Source organism: Oncorhynchus keta, unplaced genomic scaffold (genome assembly GCF_023373465.1).
Source record: "Oncorhynchus keta strain PuntledgeMale-10-30-2019 unplaced genomic scaffold, Oket_V2 Un_contig_1663_pilon_pilon, whole genome shotgun sequence".
Taxonomy (NCBI): domain Eukaryota; kingdom Metazoa; phylum Chordata; class Actinopteri; order Salmoniformes; family Salmonidae; genus Oncorhynchus; species Oncorhynchus keta.
The window spans coordinates 82,501-92,500 of record NW_026280031.1 but is presented as its reverse complement, the minus strand read 5'-3'; the positions used below and the strand labels follow the sequence as shown (position 1 = coordinate 92,500).

The window sequence follows — 10,000 nt, the reverse complement described above, 5'->3', positions numbered from 1 at the left end:
CAGAACACGCTGGGGACCATTATAAACAGAACACCTGGGGGAACATTATAAACAGAACACCTGGGGGACCATTATAAACAGAACACGCTGGGGGACCATTATAAACAGAACACCTGGGGGACCATTATAAACAGAACACCTGGGGGACCATTATAAACAGAACACGCTGTGGGAACATTATAAACAGAACACCTTGGGGACCATTATAAACAGAACACCTGGGGGACCATTATAAACAGAACACGCTGTGGGAACATTATAAACAGAACACCTTGGGGACCATTATAAACAGAACACCTGGGGGACCATTATAAACAGAACACGCTGTGGGACCATTATAAACAGAACACCTGGGGGACCATTATAAACAGAACACGCTGTGGGAACATTATAAACAGAACACCTGGGGGACCATTATAAACAGAACACCTGGGGGACCATTATAAACAGAACACGCTGTGGGACCATTATAAACAGAACACGCTGTGGGAACATTATAAACAGAACACCTTGGGGACCATTATAAACAGAACACCTGGGGGACCATTATAAACAGAACACGCTGTGGGACCATTATAAACAGAACACCTGGGGGACCATTATAAACAGAACACCTGGGGACCATTATAAACAGAACACCTGGGGGACCATTATAAACAGAACACCTGGGGACCATTATAAACAGAACACCTGTGGGACCATTATAAACAGAACACCTTGGGGACCATTATAAACAGAACACCTGGGGGACCATTATAAACAGAACACGCTGTGGGAACATTATAAACAGAACACCTTGGGGACCATTATAAACAGAACACCTGGGGGACCATTATAAACAGAACACCTGGGGGACCATTATAAACAGAACACCTGGGGGAAAACAACATTCTAAACAGAACACCTGGGGGACCATTATAAACAGAACACTCTGTGGGAACATTATAAACAGAACACTCTGTGGGACCATTATAAACAGAACACCTGGGGGACCATTATAAACAGAACACCTGGGGGACCATTATAAACAGAACACTCTGTGGGAACATTATAAACAGAACACCTGTGGGACCATTATAAACAGAACACCTGGGGGACCATTATAAACAGAACACCTGGGGGGCCATTATAAACAGAACACCTGGGGGACCATTATAAACAGAACACCTGGGGGACCATTATAAACAGAACACCTGGGGGACCATTATAAACAGAACACCTGGGGGACCATTATAAACAGAACACCTGGGGGACCATTATAAACAGAACACCTGTGGGACCATTATAAACAGAACACGCTGTGGGACCATTATAAACAGAACACCTGGGGGACCATTATAAACAGAACACCTGGGGGACCATTCTAAACAGAACACCTGTGGGACCATTCTAAACAGAACACCTGGGGGACCATTCTAAACAGAACACCTGGGGGACCATTCTAAACAGAACACCTGGGGGACCATTATAAACAGAACACGCTGTGGGAACATTATAAACAGAACACCTGTGGGAACATTATAAACAGAACACGCTGTGGGACCATTATAAACAGAACACCTGGGGGACCATTATAAACAGAACACCTGGGGGACCATTATAAACAGAACACCTGGGGGACCATTATAAACAGAACACCTGGGGGACCATTATAAACAGAACACGCTGTGGGAACATTATAAACAGAACACCTGGGGGACCATTATAAACAGAACACGCTGTGGGACCATTATAAACAGAACACCTGGGGGACCATTATAAACAGAACACGCTGTGGGACCATTATAAACAGAACACCTGGGGGACCATTATAAACAGAACACCTGGGGGACCATTATAAACAGAACACGCTGTGGGAACATTATAAACAGAACACCTGGGGGACCATTATAAACAGAACACGCTGTGGGAACATTATAAACAGAACACCTGGGGGACCATTATAAACAGAACACCTGGGGGACCATTATAAACAGAACACCTGGGGGACCATTATAAACAGAACACCTGGGGGACCATTATAAACAGAACACCTGGGGGACCATTATAAACAGAACACCTGGGGGAAAACACCATTCTAAACAGAACACCTGGGGGACCATTATAAACAGAACACCTGGGGGACCATTATAAACAGAACACCTGGGGGAAACACCATTATAAACAGAACACCTGGGGACCATTATAAACAGAACACCTGGGGGACCATTATAAACAGAACACCTGGGGGACCATTATAAACAGAACACCTGGGGGACCATTATAAACAGAACACCTGGGGGAAACACCATTCTAAACAGAACACCTGGGGGACCATTATAAACAGAACACCTGGGGGACCATTATAAACAGAACACCTGGGGGAAACACCATTCTAAACAGAACACCTGGGGACCATTATAAACAGAACACCTGGGGGACCATTATAAACAGAACACCTGGGGGACCATTATAAACAGAACACCTGGGGGACCATTATAAACAGAACACCTGGGGGACCATTATAAACAGAACACCTGGGGGACCATTATAAACAGAACACCTGGGGGACCATTATAAACAGAACACCTGGGGAAAACACCATTCTAAACAGAACACCTGGGGAAAACACCATTCTAAACAGAACACCTGGGGAAAACACCATTCTAAACAGAACACCTGGGGAAAACACCATTCTAAACAGAACACCTGGGGAAAACACCATTCTAAACAGAACACCTGGGGTAAAACACCATTCTAAACAGAACACCTGGGGAAAACACCATTCTAAACAGAACACCTGGGGAAAACACCATTCTAAACAGAACACCTGGGGAAAACACCATTCTAAACAGAACACCTGGGGAAAACACCATTCTAAACAGAACACCTGGGGAAAACACCATTCTAAACAGAACACCTGGGGAAAACACCATTCTAAACAGAACACCTGGGGAAAACACCATTCTAAACAGAACACCCGTAGAGCGGGTGAGCGAGCGTGTGCACACTCGCACTCACACAGTGTCATGAACTCTGTGTCGTCTGACAGGAAGCTCCTGTTGCTGTGGCGGTGGAGGTGGAGCCTAACTTCATCGCCGTGGGACCCTACCACGTTGCCGTGGGGATGAACAACCGAGCCTGGTTCTACGCCCTGGGAGACTCCGGTGTGTGTGTGTGTGTGTTCACTGAGTTTGTGAGTGTGTTTTGTGTGTGTATTTGATGTTCTTGTAAATCATTGTGATGGTTTTGTAAACATCAGGTGTGGAGAGGCTGAAGGACATGGAGTATTTGGGGACGATCGCCACCATGTGTCTGAACTCAGAATACGCAGCGGCTCTGTTTGAGGGCAAAGTACAGCTACACATGGTGAGAAGGGGGGTTTGGGGAGGGGCGGGGTTGGGGGAGGAGCTACACATGGTGAGAAGGGGGGTTTGGTGTGGAGCTACACATGGTGAGAAGGGGGGTTGGTGTGGAGCTACACATGGAGAGAAGGGGGTGGGGGAGGGGGTCTGTTTGAGGGCAAAGTACAGCTACACATGGTGAGAAGGGGTTGTTTGGGGAGGGGGGTTTGGTGTGGAGCTACACATGGTGAGATGGGGGGTTTGGGGAGGGGGGTTTGGTGTGGAGCTACACATGGTGAGATGGGGGGTTTGGGGAGGGGGTTTGGTGTGGAGCTACACATGGTGAGATGGGGGGTTTGGGGAGGGGGGGTTTGGTGTGGAGCTACACATGGTGAGATGGGGGGTTTGGGGAGGGGGGTTTGGTGAGGAGCTACACATGGTGAGAAGGGGGTTTGGGGAGGGGGGTTTGGTGAGGAGCTACACATGGTGAGAAGGGGGGTTGGGGGGTCTGTTGAGGGCAAAGTACAGCTACACATGGTGAGAAGGGGTTGTTTGGGGAGGAGAGGGTTGGGGGTGTTTTGGGGGTGTGTATTTGTCCTATGTATTTGAGTGTCCGTATCTGTGATCTTAACCTGTGTGTGTGTGTGTGTGTGTGTGTGTGTGTGTGTGTGTGTGTGTGTGTGTGTGTGTGTGTGTGTGTGTGTGTGTGTGTGTGTGTGTGTGTGTGTGTGTAGATGGAGGGCGAGGGCCAACAGGAGCAGAGACAGACCAGGCTGTTTCCAGACGGAGACCGTAAAGAACACATCGTCAGTCACGCCCTCACTAACGACTTCCTGTTCTACGGGACTGATGTAAGACACACACACACACACACACACACACACACACACACACACACACACACACACACACACACACACACACACACACACACACACACACACACACACACACACACACACACACACACACACACACACACCTAGTGTATCCTAGCTGATGTTAAATCTAGAAACCCCATGTTCCCAGAGTGGTGTGATAGTGTGTATCTCTCCATGTCTCCTCCCAGAGTGGTGTGATAGTGTGTATCTCTCCATGTCTCCTCCCAGAGTGGTGTGATAGTGTGTATCTCTCCATGTCTCCTCCCAGAGTGGTGTGATAGTGTGTATCTCTCCATGTCTCTCCATGTCTCCTCCCAGAGTGGTGTGATAGTGTGTATCTCTCCATGTCTCCTCCCAGAGTGGTGTGATAGTGTGTATCTCTCCATGTCTCCTCCCAGAGTGGTGTGATAGTGTGTGTCTCTCCATGTCTCCTCCCAGAGTGGTGTGATAGTGTGTATCTCTCCATGTCTCCTCCCAGAGTGGTGTGATAGTGTGTATCTCTCCATGTCTCCTCCCAGAGTGGTGTGATAGTGTGTATCTCTCCATGTCTCCTCCCAGAGTGGTGTGATAGTGTGTATCTCTCCATGTCTCCTCCCAGAGTGGTGTGATAGTGTGTATCTCTCCATGTCTCCTCCCAGAGTGGTGTGATAGTGTGTATCTCTCCATGTCTCCTCCCAGAGTGGTGTGATAGTGTGTATCTCTCCATGTCTCCTCCCAGAGTGGTGTGATAGTGTGTATCTCTCCATGTCTCCTCCCAGAGTGGTGTGATAGTGTGTATCTCTCCATGTCTCCTCCCAGAGTGGTGTGATAGTGTGTATCTCTCCATGTCTCCTCCCAGAGTGGTGTGATAGTGTGTATCTCTCCATGTCTCCTCCCAGAGTGGTGTGATAGTGTGTATCTCTCCATGTCTCCTCCCAGAGTGGTGTGATAGTGTGTATCTCTCCATGTCTCCTCCCAGAGTGGTGTGATAGTGTGTATCTCTCCATGTCTCCTCCCAGAGTGGTGTGATAGTGTTTATCTCTCCATGTCTCCTCCTAGAGTGGTGTGATAGTGTGTATCTCTCCATGTCTCCTCCCAGAGTGGTGTGATAGTGTGTGTCTCTCCATGTCTCCTCCCAGAGTGGTGTGATAGTGTGTATCTCTCCATGTCTCCTCCCAGAGTGGTGTGATAGTGTGTATCTCTCCATGTCTCCTCCCAGAGTGGTGTGATAGTGTGTGTCTCTCCATGTCTCCTCCCAGAGTGGTGTGATAGTGTGTATCTCTCCATGTCTCCTCCCAGAGTGGTGTGATAGTGTGTATCTCTCCATGTCTCCTCCCAGAGTGGTGTGATAGTGTGTGTCTCTCCATGTCTCCTCCCAGAGTGGTGTGATAGTGTGTATCTCTCCATGTCTCCTCCCAGAGTGGTGTGATAGTGTGTATCTCTCCATGTCTCCTCCCAGAGTGGTGTGATAGTGTGTATCTCTCCATGTCTCCTCCCAGAGTGGTGTGATAGTGTGTATCTCTCCATGTCTCCTCCCAGAGTGGTGTGATAGTGTGTATCTCTCCATGTCTCCTCCCAGAGTGGTGTGATAGTGTGTATCTCTCCATGTCTCCTCCCAGAGTGGTGTGATAGTGTGTATCTCTCCATGTCTCCTCCCAGAGTGGTGTGATAGTGTGTGTCTCTCCATGTCTCCTCCCAGAGTGGTGTGATAGTGTGTATCTCTCCATGTCTCTCCATGTCTCCTCCCAGAGTGGTGTGATAGTGTGTATCTCTCCATGTCTCCTCCCAGAGTGGTGTGATAGTGTGTATCTCTCCATGTCTCCTCCCAGAGTGGTGTGATAGTGTGTCTCTCCATGTCTCCTCCCAGAGTGGTGTGATAGTGTGTATCTCTCATGTCTCCTCCCCCAGAGTGGTGTGATAGTGTGTGTCTCTCCATGTCTCCTCCCAGAGTGGTGTGATAGTGTGTATCTCTCCATGTCTCTCCCAGAGTGGTCTCTCCATGTCTCCTCCCAGAGTGGTGTGATAGTGTGTGTCTCTCCATGTCTCCTCCCAGAGTGGTGTGATAGTGTGTATCTCTCCATGTCTCTCCATCCCATGTCTCCTCCCAGGTGGTGTGATAGTGTGTATCTCTCCATGTCTCCTCCCAGAGTGGTGTGATAGTGTGTATCTCTCCATGTCTCCTAGAGTGGTGTGATAGTGTGTATCTCTCCATGTCTCCTCCCAGAGTGGTGTGATAGTGTGTATCTCTCCATGTCTCCTCCCAGAGTGGTGTGATAGTGTGTATCTCTCCATGTCTCCTCCCAGAGTGGTGTGATAGTGTGTGTCTCTCCATGTCTCCTCCCAGAGTGGTGTGATAGTGTGTATCTCTCCATGTCTCCTCCCAGAGTGGTGTGATAGTGTGTATCTCTCCATGTCTCCTCCCAGAGTGGTGTGATAGTGTGTGTCTCTCCATGTCTCCTCCCAGAGTGGTGTGATAGTGTGTGTCTCTCCATGTCTCCTCCCAGAGTGGTGTGATAGTGTGTATCTCTCCATGTCTCCTCCCAGAGTGGTGTGATAGTGTGTGTCTCTCCATGTCTCCTCCCAGAGTGGTGTGATAGTGTGTATCTCTCCATGTCTCCTCCCAGAGTGGTGTGATAGTGTGTGTCTCTCCATGTCTCCTCCCAGAGTGGTGTGATAGTGTGTATCTCTCCATGTCTCCTCCCAGAGTGGTGTGATAGTGTGTGTCTCTCCATGTCTCCTCCCAGAGTGGTGTGATAGTGTGTGTCTCTCCATGTCTCCTCCCAGAGTGGTGTGATAGTGTGTATCTCTCCATGTCTCCTCCCAGAGTGGTGTGATAGTGTGTATCTCTCCATGTCTCCTCCCAGAGTGGTGTGATAGTGTGTATCTCTCCATGTCTCCTCCCAGAGTGGTGTGATAGTGTGTATCTCTCCATGTCTCTCCATGTCTCCTCCCAGAGTGGTGTGATAGTGTGTATCTCTCCATGTCTCCTCCCAGAGTGGTGTGATAGTGTGTATCTCTCCATGTCTCCTCCCAGAGTGGTGTGATAGTGTGTATCTCTCCATGTCTCTCCATGTCTCCTCCCAGAGTGGTGTGATAGTGTGTGTCTCTCCATGTCTCCTCCCAGAGTGGTGTGATAGTGTGTGTCTCTCCATGTCTCCTCCCAGAGTGGTGTGATAGTGTGTGTCTCTCCATGTCTCCTCCCAGAGTGGTGTGATAGTGTGTATCTCTCCATGTCTCCTCCCAGAGTGGTGTGATAGTGTGTGTCTCTCCATGTCTCCTCCCAGAGTGGTGTGTGATAGTGTGTATCTCTCCATGTCTCCTCCCAGAGTGGTGTGATAGTGTGTGTCTCTCCATGTCTCCTCCCAGAGTGGTGTGATAGTGTGTGTCTCTCCATGTCTCCTCCCAGAGTGGTGTGATAGTGTGTATCTCTCCATGTCTCCTCCCAGAGTGGTGTGATAGTGTGTGTCTCTCCATGTCTCCTCCCAGAGTGGTGTGATAGTGTGTATCTCTCCATGTCTCCTCCCAGAGTGGTGTGATAGTGTGTATCTCTCCATGTCTCCTCCCAGAGTGGTGTGATAGTGTGTGTCTCTCCATGTCTCCTCCCAGAGTGGTGTGATAGTGTGTATCTCTCCATGTCTCCTCCCAGAGTGGTGTGATAGTGTGTGTCTCTCCATGTCTCCTCCCAGAGTGGTGTGATAGTGTGTGTCTCTCCATGTCTCCTCCCAGAGTGGTGTGATAGTGTGTATCTCTCCATGTCTCCTCCCAGAGTGGTGTGATAGTGTGTATCTCTCCATGTCTCCTCCCAGAGTGGTGTGATAGTGTGTATCTCTCCATGTCTCCTCCCAGAGTGGTGTGATAGTGTGTATCTCTCCATGTCTCCTCCCAGAGTGGTGTGATAGTGTGTATCTCTCCATGTCTCCTCCCAGAGTGGTGTGATAGTGTGTGTCTCTCCATGTCTCCTCCCAGAGTGGTGTGATAGTGTGTGTCTCTCCATGTCTCCTCCCAGAGTGGTGTGATAGTGTGTGTCTCTCCATGTCTCCTCCCAGAGTGGTGTGATAGTGTGTATCTCTCCATGTCTCCTCCCAGAGTGGTGTGATAGTGTGTATCTCTCCATGTCTCCTCCCAGAGTGGTGTGATCTGTGTATCTCCATGTCTCCTCCCAGAGTGGTGTGATAGTGTGTATCTCTCCATGTCTCTCCATGTCTCCTCCCAGAGTGGTGTGATAGTGTGTATCTCTCCATGTCTCCTCCCAGAGTGGTGTGATAGTGTGTATCTCTCCATGTCTCCTCCCAGAGTGGTGTGATAGTGTGTATCTCTCCATGTCTCCTCCCAGAGTGGTGTGATAGTGTGTGTCTCTCCATGTCTCCTCCCAGAGTGGTGTGATAGTGTGTGTCTCTCCATGTCTCCTCCCAGAGTGGTGTGATAGTGTGTATCTCTCCATGTCTCCTCCCAGAGTGGTGTGATAGTGTGTATCTCTCCATGTCTCCTCCCAGAGTGGTGTGATAGTGTGTATCTCTCCATGTCTCCTCCCAGAGTGGTGTGATAGTGTGTATCTCTCCATGTCTCCTCCCAGAGTGGTGTGATAGTGTGTATCTCTCCATGTCTCCTCCCAGAGTGGTGTGATAGTGTGTATCTCTCCATGTCTCCTCCCAGAGTGGTGTGATAGTGTGTATCTCTCCATGTCTCCTCCCAGAGTGGTGTGATAGTGTGTATCTCTCCATGTCTCCTCCCAGAGTGGTGTGATAGTGTGTATCTCTCCATGTCTCCTCCCAGAGTGGTGTGATAGTGTGTGTCTCTCCATGTCTCCTCCCAGAGTGGTGTGATAGTGTGTATCTCTCCATGTCTCCTCCCAGAGTGGTGTGATAGTGTGTATCTCTCCATGTCTCCTCCCAGAGTGGTGTGATAGTGTGTATCTCTCCATGTCTCCTCCCAGAGTGGTGTGATAGTGTGTATCTCTCCATGTCTCCTCCCAGAGTGGTGTGATAGTGTGTATCTCTCCATGTCTCCTCCCAGAGTGGTGTGATAGTGTGTGTCTCTCCATGTCTCCTCCCAGAGTGGTGTGATAGTGTGTGTCTCTCCATGTCTCCTCCCAGAGTGGTGTGATAGTGTGTGTCTCTCCATGTCTCCACCCAGAGTGGTGTGATAGTGTGTATCTCTCCATGTCTCCTCCCAGAGTGGTGTGATAGTGTGTATCTCTCCATGTCTCCTCCCAGAGTGGTGTGATAGTGTGTATCTCTCCATGTCTCCTCCCAGAGTGGTGTGATAGTGTGTATCTCTCCATGTCTCCTCCAGAGTGGTGTGATAGTGTGTATCTCTCCATGTCTCCTCCCAGAGTGGTGTGATAGTGTGTATCTCTCCATGTCTCCTCCCAGAGTGGTGTGATAGTGTGTATCTCTCCATGTCTCCTCCCAGAGTGGTGTGATAGTGTGTATCTCTCCATGTCTCCTCCCAGAGTGGTGTGATAGTGTGTGTCTCTCCATGTCTCCTCCCAGAGTGGTGTGATAGTGTGTATCTCTCCATGTCTCCTCCCAGAGTGGTGTGATAGTGTGTATCTCTCCATGTCTCCTCCCAGAGTGGTGTGATAGTGTGTATCTCTCCATGTCTCCTCCCAGAGTGGTGTGATAGTGTGTATCTCTCCATGTCTCCTCCCAGAGTGGTGTGATAGTGTGTGTCTCTCCATGTCTCCTCCCAGAGTGGTGTGATAGTGTGTATCTCTCCATGTCTCCTCCCAGAGTGGTGTGATAGTGTGTATCTCTCCATGTCTCCTCCCAGAGTGGTGTGATAGTGTGTATCTCTCCATGTCTCTCCATGTCTCCT

General features: G+C 49.4%; 1 protein-coding gene across 1 annotated transcript in view; it reads left to right on the top strand.

Moving 5' to 3' along the window:
• The window catches only part of LOC127919424 (WD repeat-containing protein 19-like), a 116,202-nt gene that overhangs the window by 34,708 nt on the left and 71,494 nt on the right, over positions 1-10,000 (top strand). Inside the window, exons 12-14 of the mRNA XM_052502979.1 lie at positions 3,032-3,146; positions 3,242-3,348; positions 4,058-4,174. Of these exons, the coding sequence (XP_052358939.1) occupies positions 3,032-3,146; positions 3,242-3,348; positions 4,058-4,174 (339 nt within the window). The remainder of the gene's footprint in view (positions 1-3,031; positions 3,147-3,241; positions 3,349-4,057; positions 4,175-10,000) is intronic.